This window comes from Xiphophorus maculatus, chromosome 5 (assembly GCF_002775205.1).
Source record: "Xiphophorus maculatus strain JP 163 A chromosome 5, X_maculatus-5.0-male, whole genome shotgun sequence".
In the NCBI taxonomy this organism is placed as follows: Eukaryota; Metazoa; Chordata; class Actinopteri; order Cyprinodontiformes; family Poeciliidae; genus Xiphophorus; species Xiphophorus maculatus.
The window spans coordinates 23,965,709-23,982,374 of NC_036447.1; the positions used below are offsets into that span (position 1 = coordinate 23,965,709).

The following is a 16,666-nucleotide window of genomic DNA, read 5'->3' on the forward strand; positions in this document are numbered from 1 at the left end:
GAATTTGCTGAAAATGTGAAAAGGTGGGTTAAATCAAAAGAAAACGATGAACCTAAAAATGAAAGTGCTGGTCATTTAATTAGTGGGGCTGATATTAATCATGGGTTGGATAACGATGATATTAGGCCTAATGATAGTGTTTCCAATGTGAGTAAACATTACAACAAAAGTGTTACCAGCAATCGGTCAAGTACAACTTCCTCTGCACAAATAAAAGCTGCAGCAGAGCGAGCTGCACTGGTTGCAAGAATGGCTGTTTTGAAGGAACGTCATGCACTGGAGGAACAGGAGCAACTGATAAAAAGGAAAAAGGAACAGCTTGAGCTAGAAACTGAGCTAGCTGCGTCTACTGCAAAGTTGGCAGTTCTGCAGGCTTCTGATGAACAGTGTCTTTCCCGTGCACCAACTGACGGAATGAACTCTTATTTTGAAGGGGAAAAGAGGAAACTGACATCAGATAAAACTCTTAATGTCATGGCAAAGGATTACTATCCTGCAGCATGTAAAGTAACGCAGCAAAGAAATGCAGTACCAACACAAACCAAACTGCAAACAATGGATGTGCGACCAAAACAGACTGAAATGAAAAGTTCTATGAGCAAGCAGTATTTTGATGCACATGATCAAATGGACTTACAAAAATCACATGTTTTGCAACATGATGTAACAACTGTTTGTGGAAATCAAACCAGACAAAGGATAAATCATCAAACTGATCAAGTTCAAAATGGAGATGTTGTCACTATTATGCATAAGCAAAATGAAATAACTGCTGCACTTGTGCATCAACAGCGTCTACTGTCTTTACCACCACGAGACATTCCTGTGTTTGAAGGAGATCCATTTCAATATAAAGCTTTCATTAAAGCGTTTGAACAAGGAGTGGAAAACAAAGCCAGTAAAGCTGACTGTCTGTATTATTTGGAGCAGTTCACTGCAGGACAGCCTAAGGAACTGGTCCGCAGCTGCCAGCATATGGATCCTGAACGTGGCTACATTGTAGCAAAGGGTCTTCTGCAGGAACATTTTGGAAATGAATACAAAATAGTAACTGCTTATATAAACAAAGCTCTGAACTGGCCATCAATAAAACCAGAGGACGTTAAAGCTCTACAAGCTTATGCTTTGTTTCTACGAGGATGTTGCAATGTGATGGAAGAACTTCATTATATGCAGGAGTTGGATATGCCAAGTAACATGAAAATGGTCATTTCTAAGCTGCCATACAAACTCAGAGAGAGATGGAGGGCTGTTGCTCATGATATTTTGGAGTCATACGACCACAGAGCTCATTTTATTGATTTGGTTGTATTTCTGGAGAAACATGTGAGGATCTTGTCTGATCCAATTTTTGGTGACATTGAAGTGTATGCACCACAACATACAGCTGGCCTGAGGTCTTCCAGCAGCTTCAAGCTACAGTCAAGAATCAGAAGTAAAGGGAGTAGTTTTGCTACCACAGCAACATCAGTGGATTACTCTGAAGATGGATCAAAGACACAAAGGCCATACTGTCATTGTTGTTCATGTGCTCACTTTATGGATAAATGCCAACAGTTTAAAAAAAAAAAAAAAAGGCATGGTGCGATCTGTAAAACTGCAGACAAAGAACAATATTATTGAAAGACCTGTTACCAAACTTTGTTTGATACAAGGGGTGTAAATCAACAGATATGTATTCACTTGCTCCTATTGTTATTGTATAATTGTTATGTATGCCTGCCATAACAATTAGGGGCCGGTGTGTAGGAGCAGATTATGCATTTCTGTATTCTAAATGGTTTGGGTCACATGATCTGTCAGCTGTCTATTTAGGTAGCATGCGGTGTTGATGAAGACAGGTGTGTTCCACCCGAAAGGGGGAAACAATTTTTGACCGCAACACAACACAACGCAACACAACGCAACGCAATATTAACGTGACGCAATGCTATTGAATTAACGCTGTGTGAATCGCTGGAACTATGTTAGAGGTGTTATTGACAACATGTTAGAGGAATGACTTGTTGTACAAAGGAAATAAGATAATGATTGCCGAGTCATGGAAATAAATGGATTATCTGGACTAACATCAAGGACGGCTCTCATTTCAATCAGCGCACAAGTGATCGGCGTGTCAACTTTACCCCGGTGTACCACCTCAGGGGCTTAAAGCTTTGGCTTAGCCTCTACACTACTCCTTAACCCTAAACAAGAACGAGTTGCTAATCTGGAAAAGAAAATCCAAACTCTAGGAGAATTTTGTGATTTTTTTGGGGGGGCTACATGACTAGAGTGAGAAGATGTCAACACACTGCTTCACATTTCTTCTGTCATCTTAGCAGTCACTAGTTAGGCTAGCGTTTTCCTTTTTTAACTAAATTGAACTTTCACCCCCCCCACACATTTTATTGCATAATGGTATATGTTTATAGAAAGATTACAACAAATTATGGTTTTTAAGAGAAACCAAGGACTCTAAAAGAAAGTTAATTTATACTAATGAGCACCAACTGTTTTTATGATGTTACTATTTTACAGGCAAAGCAGATTTTAATGCATTGACTGACTTCTATGGACTAATTTTGATTTGTCACTCACACTGCTTACAGAAAACAAGCAACCACATGAAAACAAAATCTGCTTTTTTTAAAAAACACGAGGACCACTCAGATCATACTCCCTTAATCTTTACTCCAAACGAAAGTTACGTACGATCATCAGTGATAGGAAACATAACTTTCAACATAACATAACAGATATTCTGCTGTCGCTGACAAGTCCAAATAAAAGGAAGCTTGTCAAACAACATGGCAGCACTCTAAGCTAGAGAAAGAGAAGTGTGTTTGTGAAAACCCCACCAGATGTTCCAGAAGATATTGTCAGATTAAAGATGAATTAGCTTTTAACAACATTGTTAACCACTCTGACCATATTCCCTTCCTCCTCACTCCACAAAGGAAGTGAAGAACGATCATCAATGATAGAAAACGTATGAAATTAATCATTATTCTCTATCCGCTTCACGCTCAGAAGGGAATATCACGACTCTTCATCGTGGTTAGCGAGACCATACAAATTAGAATCACATTTCTCAAGTCAAAAACTATAAAAATGATCCCTGAAAGTATAGTCTTAACGAGTTATTGCAAAACCACAGCATGTGTTTTCCTGGACACCCATCCTCAGTAAGGGTATTCTGGTATCCACTAGTCCCAGTCACGTCACTGCATCTAATCAAACTGATTTTTCCAAGATGGCTGAAGTCGAGGAACACGCTATAGCAGGGGTGTCAAACTCCAGTCCTCAAGGGCTGGAGTCATAAGGTTTTTAGATGTGCCACAGCTACAAAACACTGGAATGAAATGGCTTAATTGCCTCCTCCTTGTGTAGATCAGTTCTCCAGAACCATGCTAATGATCTAATTATTATATTCAGGTGGTGCAGCAGAGGCACATCTAAAAGTTGCAGGACAGCGGCCCTTAATCATTTGAAATAACAGTTTATTGAAGAAAGTTTGGCGAGAGAAACGATTCTATCAGTGGTGGATAGTTGGGGGGTTTTTTTGCATGAAAAACATGAAGTGCCCAGAAACAACAGTAACAAAAAGTGTGGCAACACAAGTTCATTTTTATATTTGGAAAACCCTTTATAGAAAAAAAAGGCAAAATGTTAATGTGGAAAATACCCTAAAAATTTCAGAATATTTGTAAATCACAGAAGTGTCAGTGTAAACAGAATTTGTGTGACTTTCTTCTACGAACTATTGTGTTTTAGGCAATATTGTGTATTTGTAATCCTTGCTTTAATTGTCAATTGTTTAGGGTTAATTGTCATTGTAATTTTGCAAAGGACTAATTAAAATCTATAATTAGTCCTTTTTTAAAGAAATTGGATCTGTTTAATGCTTCAGATTATTACTACCGTCATCACAGGTGTTTTAATTCTATTAGAAATTGGAGAACTTATTAGATTTTCTTCAATTATCTTTGTAAACGCATTGATATTGCACACAGTATTTCATCCTGGAAAAATAATAAAATTCTCATTTACTGCCATAAATAAGTGGAAATATTTCCAAATTAATACCACAAACACTTTGATTTTTACATCTCGATTTGGTTTTTATCGCAAAAATTCACAAAAAGAATTAGGAAATCCTGGAGGGACTGAAAATATGTTCAATAATATTGAATTTTAACAGTCAATACATTCTGGCACAACCGGCCCTTTAAGAGCATTCATGATCTTGATTTGGCCCAAAACAAAAATGAGTTTGACACCCCTGATCCAGGTAATTACTTTCAGCATTACCTCTTTGCTATACATAATGAGGATTTTGAGAACGCTGTGTTTAAATTTAAAACAATAAGAACTTGTTATATTGGGACTAGATGCAAAGATTTATTTATGTTCATTTTAACAAAAATGAAAACCACTCTGACCATATTCCCTTCCTCATCACTCCCCAAGGAAGTGAAGAACGATCATCAATGATAGAAAACGTATGAAATTAATCATTATTCTCTATCCGCTTCACGCTCAGAAGGGAATATCACGACTCTTCATCGTGGTTAGCGAGACCATACAGATTTGAATCACATTTCTCAAGTCAAAAACTATAGAAATGATCCCTGAAAGTATAGTCTTAACGAACAACAGGAACGACTCAGTATTTCAGTTCCGGGGCCCTCGCTCTCATTCACGGTGCAATGACACTGAGACAAACACTCAACACGGCGAGTAAATAGTAATGAGTTTACTCTGATGAAACGGCAGAGCGCCGACGTTTAAAATGTTTCCAAACAAGGTTTTTAACTTATATTCTGATTCCTAAATACCCAGAATGCATTGAGGGTGCTCTGACGTGTCCATCAGAGTGACCCTCGTGTACACGAGCCGGCTTATTTCCTAAACAGCACTTTAACATATTGACGAATCACTGCAGTGACATTGACTCGTGGGGTGCTCAGTACGACAAAATAAACAATTGTATTATTGAGTGTCGACAAAATTCCGCAAGTGGAATAAACACGACGAGGTACGACCTTTAATATTCCGGGCACAACACGGTACAACAAAAAGCGTTCCGCTCACTACAATAATCAAATATCTAAGAACACTTGGCCATACTGCATAGTTTACTGACTCTTACTGATAAGAGATGTACAAAAAAAGAAAATAATCAAATTCCAATTAAAAAACTTTGTTTTGACTCAATATTTAATCTGTCGCAAGTCTTGTATATTTACCCGCAGGGAGACTATTATTGCACACGGGGGCAGCATTTCACACTTTAGAGCCAAGCTCTACACGTTTTACTGCTCAATAGAATGATTATGTTACAAATATAACCAGTTTTATGAAACAATTAAAAGTGATTTGAGAACATTTAATTTTTTGTGAGGACACAAAAACTGACCCTGTCACACAAACACATGACAAATCATATAAAGCAATGCATTTTCACTATATATCCAGTTAAAACTTGCTAGCACTAGATAAGACAAGCTAAAGCTATTGCTAGCTTAATTAACATCGTCATTTCCAAATACTGCAAGAATTCCTCTGCCTCAGGTCTTTCATTTTATTTAGAGCCGTAAACTTACCAACGTGGTCCTCCTCTGTAGTTTTCTTTTTTGAACATGTAAAGTTATTTATTTATAAAAAATATTAAAACTCCGGCTGTTGCAGAGTACCCAATGAAGCCCTTTTCTCTGCGCATGCCCAGTAAACACCGCGTTCTCTTAAAAAATTTATTCATGAGTGAAAATTAATTCACTAAAATACATGAATCCGAGAAATACACGACTATTGCGGTGTGAGAATTATCATCATTCTCTTAATTACATTTTCTTATAGCTTTACAAGAAATATACAAAACAAAATGGAAAAAAAAAAACATTACAATGGTGAAACCTCTCCATAAGTTTGCCTTTTTCTTCTGTTTTTAAAGGATATTTTTCAGATGCAATGATGAATGTTCAGAAGGCATCTGTCAAAACTCAAATATTGTCAAATCCAGACCAAATATACAACAAATTCAGTTGTAGCAAATTGACAATTGGGAACTTTCCAGCATACTAGTCCAACTAAAACTTCATAAGGCAGTGAAAAGATTGAATGATTATAAGACATGATTGTTATAATGAAAATAATTAAAACATTTTAAATACAGCTATTTAATTCTTCATTGTTAGTCCTGTGCGTGTTTGAAATTTTAATTTCAAACGTTAAATTCGACATGCTTATGACATTTTACATACATTATATCTTGTATTTATTCATTCTTGTGCTCTTTAAGTTAATAACCAGTTTACAGGAATTAACCGAAATCGGTCAAAAATTATAAAAAATAAACTGTGACATTGATTTAGCATATAAACAAGTTGAAATTTTGTTACAGTTAAGCATTGAAATTAGAAACAATAATTTTAATTTAAAAACAGTGAAAATAGTCAACCCTAATGCATATCATATTTGTTGTTACATTCTGTGTGACAGAATTGGCATAGGTAAAAAAAAAACAAAAAACAATAGAATCTTCATTGTTCATTTTCCAGTCAATGCAGTCATGCTTGTGATTATTAGAAGCTGGATTAGAGATCCGTATTTGAAACGAGAAAGCTGCTCAATCAGGTTCCTAATAAATCAAAAGTCTGAGTACATTTAGAGTTATTCCTTCCTTTAAGGCCTCTCCTTATACGTCCTCCATAGCTGGTGTTCTTGTCTCCGGGCCTCAGAGCGAACACAGCTGGAGAAGGAGGTGTAGTGCTGGCCCTTCACCTGGTGCACACAAAGCAATGAGAAGACGTTCAATTCAACACGTTAGGATTTGTTTTTTTGTATATTTCTCCACTACTCAAAGGAAACACGGAGAATCAAACCAACAAACAATCCATATTCAATAAATGTCTTAATTATCGTTGTAGTTGTTAGTGGTACTTATCTGATTGCCAGCTCCTTCTTCAGACATGACCTAAAAGAGGAGGCTCTCTCCACCGACTTATAGCCCTGAGATGCCAGTAGAGGCCATCATGAGAAACGAGGAAGGCAGGGAAAAGGAAAGAAATAACTTTTGTTAAAAAGTAGGGACAAGACCAAGGAAATTACATCTGAGTCAAGAAAATCTGGTATTCAAAGACAGCAGTCGGAAATAAGGAGAATAAAATACGCAGGAAGTCCATGTTTAAAAAAATAAAGACCCAAGACAGAAAGACAGAAAGAAAGAAAGAAAGAAAGAAAGAAAGAAAGAAAGAAAGAAAGAAAGAAAGAAAGCACAAAAAGCAGTTCTGATTATTAACAGCTAAGATCTGAATAACCCCTTAGCATGACTTTGAACTATTGTAGTTTTTAAAAATTGCCACTTGGTGGCAGTATAGCACCAGAGATATCATAAATCCCTTTCAGGTATCCCAGGACAGTTTTCACTGATTATATTATCTCAGATCAGTGTAGAATGCTCTAGTGAAGACAATGAATGCTAATCCCGAACTGTAAATAAAGGTATATATTTCTAAGAGGAAGACATCTGCCATTTTTTCATAATTTTTGTTGATGCTAACACTTTTAACAGGGATATTTGTACTTTCAGTAATTAAGTGCATTTTCTCAGGAAGTTGCACGCTCCTCACCCTGGCTCCCCGGTGAAGCCTGTCCTTCATGATGCCGATGAACTCCTTGTAGGACAGCTGGTCATCGTGGTCAACATCAAAGATCTTAAAGATGGTGTTCACCAGGTGACGTGTCAGCTTGAGTCCCGTGGCTACGTACACTGCCCTTGCAAACTCATCTAGCGGGAAAATACAAAGACGTCTGGCATTCACACAAAAACCAGGAGACAGAACAGCAACAATTAGCGCCTGCAGCTTCAAGCCTGGTCGGGTTCTCACTACCTTGTCCGATGGAACGTGACGCGAAGTTGTACATCTGCATGGCAATGGCGAAGTCTTCAAGGTTGTTGAGGAACTGGAAGAATGACCTGAACTCATCGAAGGTGATGCCCTGAAAAAGAGAAACTAGGTGAGAATCTACCAGATAAAGTGGGGAAGTAATGAAGACTTATCATTGTCCTGAGCAAAGTACTTCAAATTGGGGGAGTAATGAGCAGTTTCGATTGATGTTCACCATGCTAAATGGGTCGTGTGTGAACATAGCATTCCTTATCATGCATCCACTTGTCTCATATTGAAATGAAATCAAAAACATATATTGCTGCATTTTTATATTATTCCATAAATGAGAGAAACTGAGATGCACTATGAATGTTAGAGATAAAGTCGCATTCAAAATAATAGCAACTCAACATCACCACTCAGACCCAACAGTCGAGACATGCATGGTATTGATTGGACGTAACTGAATCTTTAATTAATATGTTTAAAATAATAGCAGTGTGGCATCCAATTAGTACAAAACATGTGCCATACTGGTGACAGCAAATGCTGTAAATGCTGATTATGATGCATTTTTCTCTAGACTCTAAGATGTGTCACTCCAGATGAGTTTGAGAAGAACTGTCATTTTATTAAAAGGTTGAGTGGAAAGGGGGAAAGAAAGCTGCTCAGCTAAACTGATCTCAAAACGCTTAAAAATGGAAACAGAGAAACTACAATTTAAATTGATAGAAGAATATTCAGATGCCAAAGATGGTTGGGCCAAAACCGAGCGGTTGACACGCAGTCACTCGGTTTCAGGACGTTAATTTTTGCACACACGCTTCACGTTTGTGACACACGTGGTTTACAATAGCTTAGCAAACACAGCAATAATGGGAGAGAGGCTCGATTATTACCAGTTCACAAGTACGGAGGAGGAGGAAACGATGATTGACGAACTGCAACATCTCATTTTATTTGCCATGTTATCGTAAAAGAAGAGAAGGTGTAGTTGGGACGATTGCCCACTGCATTAACTGCGACAATAAGAGCCGATTTTGACCGTGTGGCCACTGAGCGTCTCCCATGGTGACCAAAGAAAAAATACAATTTCCTGTGAGTATTGAACAAATGAGAAGATTCATATGTAAAGCCAAACTGTCAGTAGGAAACACCTAGAACGTACCATTGTTGAAAAAATAACAGCGGTTACAACTTACCAAAAGAACACACCGACTGTGTATGTTCAAAATGCTAACAGAGCAGCATTTTGAATCCTCAACTCAAACTCAAAGTACTCTCTGACACATCGTGGCTCGGGTATCATATGGTGTCTAATTATCGGATAACAGGGATCTTCGACCTGTCTGAACACCGTTTTACTTGAGAGGACCATGCTGCTGAATCTGGAGGAGGAAATGCTGTTGAAGTGCGTCTCAAGAAGAAAACTAGGTTAAAAATCAATTATTTTCACTTCCAGTAGAAAAGTAACAAAACCGATATGTTTTTCTTAATTTCATGTTTTGATATTTGGAAAAGAACTTGCAGTGTTCCCAAGGTGTAATCATGTTTGGAAATAAAAGCTGCTGATGACAGTTTGGAAATTTACACGCTGCTCTTATTTTGAACACACACAAAAAAAGGACATTTATTTCCAAACAAGGACAAGGAATTTCATCAAATAAATGTCTCAAACTTGTAAAAAGAAAAAAAAAGAAAGTTCATAAGGGTTGCATAACATACCTTGTGCTGCTAATTAAAAGCAAAATTGTGAACAGGAATATTCATTTAACCTAATAAAATAAATTTGAAATAAAAAACCTAAACACGACCAAATAGCAATCAAATGAAGACAAACACAAGACAGCGGTAAAATAACTAAAATGTAGCAAGGAAACAAGTGACAGATTGTGGCTGCAGGTTGCGTTTTTTTATGAGGCAGAAACAAACCTCCTGCTTCTTCCACAGCATGAAAGAGAGGAGGGACAGAAATAGAGTTGGGTTGCAGATAGACACAAGGAAGATGAGCCAAAGCATAGCTAGCCTTCGCTTGACGGACAGATGCACAGACAGACAAACAATCGCGTGTGGCTGAAAGCCCTATTAAAAGTGTGTTTGTGTGGGTCTTTGTGTGAGGTCAAGTGAAGGGAAGAAGCGCTGAAGTGTTGAGAGCATCAACAGCCCTAGGCGGACACCACACTGGGAAAATACGGGCTGTGTGAATTGCCTGGAAGGCAGCAGCACCAGTACAGAGGGAAAAAAGAAACGTATCTAATGATATGCGGAAAAGAATAAACGCTGAATGCTCTCAAGGTATTCTTCGTTTACGTGTGCGTTGCACCTTTTCGTCCGGAATACACTGGCGGACGTTCTCCATGTACGCGCTGATGTTTTCAACGTTGGTAAAGCGCAGCAGGATTTTGGCGAAGTCTTCCTCGCTAATTGTGGTCATTCCTTTGGAATAGGTCAGAAACTCAATTTCCAACACCTCAGTCTGGAGGTTATCCATAAACCTGCCAAGCAGAAAGGAATAGATGGTGAGGAAGAGGGAGGTGGGGGGAGAAAAGAGACATTTACCATGTAGTCAGCATGACCAGGTACCTGTAGAAGTCATCAAAGGTGAGCTCTGCTTTTCCCTTCTTTCCAAAGAAGTGGACCAGTATGGTGGTGTCAATGGTGATGCTCTCATCCGAGCGCTATCAGAGACAGAGGAAGAGAAACCGGATCATAAAGGATGCTGGTTTGGAGGAGAGAAAAAAAGCAGAGGAAAGGGGACGAGTCCTTCAAGGATCCAGGCTGGGTACGGCTTAGGCAGACGAGCAGGAGCCAGAATGTTGCTGCATGAATGCATGACATGCACCGGATGAACATAAACACAGCTTCACCTCAGATATCGGCTAAAATCATTAACAGCCATCAAATATATCAAACAAACCAGTCTAGGCTGCAAAACAGGCTGCTTTGCATTGAGTTTTTTTCCACATTTTGGTGTGATACAAGCAAAAATGTCAAAATACTTCATTGAGATTTTGTGTGATAGATCAGTAGACGGATGTGTGGAGTTGTTAAATTGGAAAGAAAATGATTTTTAAAAAAAAAAGGTATTCATGTATTTTACAAAAAAAAAAAAAAGAAATGAAAAGTGTGGTACACATGTTTCAGATTAAAACCTTTGCCCGCTCTTCTTTGCAAATACACAGTCTCCAGTTCGCAGCAAGGAGACTGTGAACGTCAATGTCAAGTCTTTTCTCAGAATCTCAGATGGATTTAGGTTTGGAATTTGACTGGACCATTGTAACACATGAATATACTTTAACCTACAGCTACCACCGTAGCACTGGCTGCTTCAGACTGTTGTCCTGCTGGTAGGTGAACCTCCGTCCTAGTCTCATGTCACTATGCTAGCAATGTCATCTGAAGGGCAATAAACCCTCTCACATAACCAAGCAAAAGGGGACAGTGGCTGATTTTCATACATTTATGGAGCCAGATAATACATGTGTACATGTCGGCTGACCACCAGTGACCCAAAATTATTAAGGAACTCATGACCGATTTATCAGTTCATTCCTACAAAGGACCTCTTGGCTGCTTTTCTGATAAAGGCTCTCAATCTGTGTGAGTTTAGGTTGACGGTTATGTCAAGTTAGGTTTTGCGGTTGTGCCATTACCTTGTGTTGGTCTATCACATGAAATCCAAATGAAATGTATTGAAGTCTGTCTTAAGTAAAAGTGTGAATAATTTTGAACTTTATATTTATAAAAAAAGCAGATAGGGTACTCCAATCCCGGTTGTAAAGCCAGGAAAATGTTCCATCTGTTTTTCTTATAAGTTAAAATAATCCTCATTGTGTGTATAATTTCTTTTTTTTTTTTTTAAAGAAAACAGGGTCATCATATCCAGATTTGTGCAGTCCAGGCTGGTCAGAAGGTTTGCTGTGGTAGCTTCAAATACAAACTAATAACGATGAACATAAAACAAGCCCACACAGCTAGCACAAAACACAATGACAAAATGAGTCATGCCAAGGGTCAGAAGAAGAGTAGGGATGGACTGGCCGTCACCACATTGAACAGGTAGATCATGTTGAACACACCTCTGAACAAACAACTCCAAAATAACCCAAAAACACATCATGGAGCACACACAGAACACATGGAGGACACCACATTTCATGCATTTCTCAACGAATGTCACACAGGAACATGTGAACAGGACATCACATCCCAAACAGAAGCGCCACACAAACCCAACGGAAGCACAGATGCATAAAACATTTCAGCAGATTCCACCTTTTTCCCTTAACTGATGGACGTCCGGTCTGTCACCTTTCAAACTCAGATGGTGTTACTACCTTGTTTTTTGTGTTTGGCCTTCCTTCCTCCCTAGAGTGTTTGAAGTGAATGTTCCCTAAGTGATCCTGGTCATTTGAAACCCATTCAATGGGATTTTAAGGCGTAACTTCTGTGTGTTTTCACTGTTATCTGTTGATGAACCCTTGAAGCTTTAATCCCTTTTAACTTTAACTTTAACTTTAACGAGGCACAATTCCTAATCCTTTTGAAAGCGAAGAATGTAATGAATAGCTCTTAGTAAAAGGTGACGATTTTAAGCATCAGGGGAAAAAAGAGAGCCCATCTTCTATCTCACTGCCCACCATGCCCACACCCAGCCAACCCGTGTGTCAAACCCACAGCCATGCTGAGAAGAACGCACACGTCAGATTGAATGAAAATCTCGTTTCATTCGAATTAAGAGGAGCGCTTATGCCATTTCCATCATCATCATCATCATCATCATAAATATCATCACCACGATGCCATTCGTGGTTCTACCTCAAGGGTAAAATCCTAAAGTCCAACATGGGACAAGAAGGACAAGTCAAACAAGACGACAAGGTTTACATGAGACAGGAAGTAAACAGTTTTAGTTGTGTTTAACTTTTAAATGTTGTTGCTGTTTGCTTTTTTGCTCTGGAGCAAGAAAATATCAGTGACTAAGTTAAGATGTGGTCAGAATTATTCACATAGATTTACTTGCCTCTTTAGGAAGTTGAATTATGTTGGGCTGATATCATTAATTAGATGAAATAATCATCAACTAATTTAGTAATCGATTAATCGTTAACTGGAGCACGCATATTTTAAAAAAACATGTCAGTTTGCGGAAAAACCCCCAACATATTCAGAGCCGTAATTAAGCTAAAACTGAACAAAAGTATATACATTTTACATTTAAGATAAAAAAAAACACCTTTGTCTGTGAATGTGTTTCAGCCAAAACTCTTCAAATCAGCTTTTGTCAGATTGTTAGAGCATCTCCTGAGCACATCTCTCTTTAGATTTGAAACCAGATTCAGCTTCTCGCTATTCGGAAATTGAAATCTTCCTGTGGTGAAGCTATTCCTTATTGATTTGGAAGTATGCTTTCAGTCCATCCTACGTTTCACCCTACCGTAACACATTTTCCTACATGCTCTGAAGAAACTTCAAATGTGCTTTTGCTAAATTTAGCAGGACTTGTACGTTCTCCTTCATTAGAAAAGGCTTCCATCTTGACATTTCACAGCAAAGACCAATTTTCTTCTTGTTTGTTCATCAGTTTTGAACGGACGTCCAGTTCTTGGTAATGTCACCGTCGCACCATCTTTTCTTTTCTTAACAATGACTATCTTCACCATGATTCATGGTAAATATGATAGCTTGGAAATTATTTCGTGCCCTTCTACAGACTGATGCCATATGGTGCTGCTTAAAGATGCCTCCCGCCTCTCCAAGGAAAATATTTCAGTTTGTTTTTCAGTTAAATTTTACAGGTTATCACTAAATAATTCAAACTCCAGAGACGCTGCCACACTAACCAACCTCCTGTGACATGCCGATCGCCGCTGAGAAGAGAGAACTGGATGACTTTACTGAACGTCCTCTTTCACTTTTGTCTCTTTGGGAGGACCGCCTTCATGTAAACATGAGCTAAGCTTAAGATGATTTCATTGTCTTGCCTTTCTTGTGTCACTTTACTGGATGTTCTTGTCACTAAGCCTTTTATTACTGACAAACAGCATAACAATACTTTTGCTCTTTTATCTTTAAACTGACACATTACCAAAGTCTTTATGACACACAAGCTGTGCAGACAACTAGACAGCATCCAGATGGTGTGTGTCTCTGCCTCTCTTCCCCGTTAATTGTAATCCCCTCTTCCTCACAGTCGTGTTGTTTTTCTCTTAAAACGACTAAGCCGTTGTCAGAAGTAAAATCCAAACAAGGAATTTAGCTTGATAAATGGATTTCTGCCCACAATGGCTGCGCTTTTTCTTTTTTTTTATTAGTGTTTGTTTTGTTTGTATTTTTTTTTTTTTTTTGCTCAAATTCAAAGACAGAAAAGTGACAGCAAATGGGGCCACCAGTTCAATAAATTATGCAGGAAAAGATTTCCAGATGGAATTAAGTGATAATTTATCACAAAAACATTTATTTTTACTGCACAGATTTAGAAGAGTTTTCTGATCACAACAAGCTTATCTTTCCTGGAAGAGTGTCGGGAGCAGCATGAGCTCATCATCCTCCTGACATCGTAATGGTTACCACGCCTATAAGGCACGAGCCAACACCTGGCGAATGCATGTGCCTGTTTTGTCCACCTGTGTGTGTGTTTGCGAGCTCGCCTGTCTTTGATCGGGGGCGCCGGGACTAAAAACAGTAATTACAGATGTAAACGCTAAACGTTCTTTCTCACCCTCCCGACCTGTGAGTAACGCTCGTGAGGAAAGGCTCGTTGTCGGTCTTTATTCACATCAGTCAGCCCACACCTTTGGGCTACGGACGTATTCAATTTTTGCATTTTGTCATGCTACAACCACAAGCTATGATGTATTTTCAAGGGATTTTACGTCATAATTGCAAAGTGAAAAAGAATATGCAATAATATCTGTTATTATTTTACAAATAAAAACCTGGAAATAGTGACGCCTTGTCGTGTTGGGTATGTCGTGCTTGCATGAAGAGAAAAAAGTTGCATTTTTAGTTGACTAATGTTCTTTCGCTAACTTCTGAACATTTACATAGAGCCGCTGTATCTCCAACGGTGAAAATATATTTTCTAATAAGCTGACTGAACTTAACAGAAGGTGAATGCACAGTTTCCACGCTTTCATTGGTAGAAAATAAAAGTTGAAAACCTTTTTATCACATAAAAAAAATACGTTAAAGTTTGACTTGTGGAAAAAGTTTACATTTTTTGGCATGACAAAATGTAAAAATAAAAAACGTTTAATATTTTTATAGGCACCGCCTCCTCTCTTCTAATGCTCAATTACTTCTTTTTTTTATTACCCCATGCTGTTACTGTGTCTTTCCTTCTTTTAGGTGTCGTATTTTCCTGTTTCCGCTGCTGCTCTGATAACTCTGAACTCCTTTCTCTCCATCCTACCTCTCAGTGTCTTCTTCATCTAACAAACACTAAGGCACTTTTCTTAACCTCCCTCCTTCTCTGCCTGTCACTCAGTGCCAACCCCCCCACACTCTCCTCAAGGTTACAATAGGGACTAAAGCGTTGAGTAAACACATCTTTCTCAAAATACAACCTAGTTTCTTTCTTTTCCCTTAAATGTACTTCCCGAAATGCTTTTCTTCTCACCTCAGCTTTGTTCCTTGACATTTGTTCAGTCTGCTGACCTGTGTCATCTGCTTTCGGCCGTTTTGTTGACTCTCTGATTAGATCTCTTTCTGTCTTTCCTTACCCTCAGGTTTTCCACTTATCAGATCAGATTCCTCTGGATTTGAAGCAGCCCTTTCATTTTACGCTTTTTGTTGTGACTCTGGCCCTTTTTTTGTTATGCATTTCAAATTTGTTGGCGGAAAAAAAACAAACAATAAATACAGCATTTTTATTTTGTGCACATAAAGGTTTGTACGGTTTTCCGTATAAGGTTTTGGTTAGATTAAAATAAGGATCTATAAAAACACAGAATTGATAGACTGTACTTATGTTTTACCGTGACTCTATACCGTGTTGTGCAAAAGTTGTAAACTGGCCTTTAATTCCTTCTTTATTGTACGCAAGCTGCTGTATCCTTTAAAATATTAACCAATATATAGCAGTTCAAACTGCACAAATAGAAAACCATGTAAGTCAGACCTAAAAACCATACATGACTGCTTACAAAATATTTGACAATGTTAGAGTTAAGTGGCATAGCAAGCAAATAAAAAAGAAATCCCTCCTTGAAAACAGTTGAGCCATTGGTCTGACAATGAGCATTAAAAGTTGATTTTAATAATTCAGAAACTTGACATGTCTTTGTTTTGCCTACAGCTCCTCGGCCTCCGTCTGATTCGTCTGTCCTGGCCACTTTACATCCCGACAGATGAAAGACTGCTCGGTATAAATACAAGGTCGGCCCCGAGGAGCAGCACTGTTATTACCTCAACAGCAGCTTCTGCTGCTAACCACAGCCACCGGTCTGTCATTAGTCAGCTAACCTGTTAGCACTGTGCTAGCTCTTATTAATCATTACACATCCTTGTCTTATCCTGTTGTTCTCGGAAACCAAAGTCAAAGTTGAAACTAAAAGATTAAGGTCAAATATAACTACTTTTTTTTCTTTTTTGTCTAAAAGTTGCAGCTCTACAATTACTTTCCACTAGCAAAAACTATAGTTTGTTTCTGTGGTATATAAACAATTATTTTCATCTGTCTTGTGAACTAGATAGTGAACACTTCAAGGAGATCTTCACAACATTGATATCTGATGTAGTTAATTAAGCGTATGCATACTGTAATTATACAAAAAATGCCCTCCATCTTT

At 38.2% G+C, this 16,666-nt stretch overlaps 1 protein-coding gene and 2 non-coding genes across 8 annotated transcripts in view; all 3 read right to left on the reverse strand.

Moving 5' to 3' along the window:
* Window positions 1–2,899: 2,899 nt before the first annotated feature.
* LOC111608742 lies at window positions 2,900–3,116 on the reverse strand. The gene has a single exon (XR_002752830.1). It is a non-coding gene; the product is annotated as a small nucleolar RNA U3 (small nucleolar RNA).
* Window positions 3,117–4,413: 1,297 nt separating this feature from the next.
* LOC111608741 lies at window positions 4,414–4,629 on the reverse strand. Its single transcript, XR_002752829.1, has one exon. It is a non-coding gene; the product is annotated as a small nucleolar RNA U3 (small nucleolar RNA).
* Window positions 4,630–5,721: 1,092 nt separating this feature from the next.
* micu3 (mitochondrial calcium uptake family member 3) overlaps window positions 5,722–16,666 on the reverse strand; it is a 28,482-nt gene continuing 17,537 nt past the window's right edge. For 3 of the 6 annotated variants that reach the window (XM_023334243.1, XM_023334241.1, XM_023334239.1), the window contains 7 exons: window positions 10,458–10,552; window positions 10,198–10,369; window positions 9,807–9,815; window positions 7,875–7,983; window positions 7,614–7,771; window positions 6,929–6,993; window positions 5,722–6,768 (listed from right to left, as the gene is read on the reverse strand). In XM_023334243.1, coding sequence (XP_023190011.1) covers window positions 6,762–6,768; window positions 6,929–6,993; window positions 7,614–7,771; window positions 7,875–7,983; window positions 9,807–9,815; window positions 10,198–10,369; window positions 10,458–10,552 — 615 coding nt within the window. In that variant the 3' untranslated portion in view covers window positions 5,722–6,761. Of the gene's footprint in view, window positions 6,769–6,924; window positions 6,994–7,613; window positions 7,772–7,874; window positions 7,984–9,806; window positions 9,816–10,197; window positions 10,370–10,457; window positions 10,553–16,666 lie in introns of those variants that run through there. The other 3 variants (XM_023334240.1, XM_005806515.2, XM_023334242.1) reach the window with 3 other exon arrangements.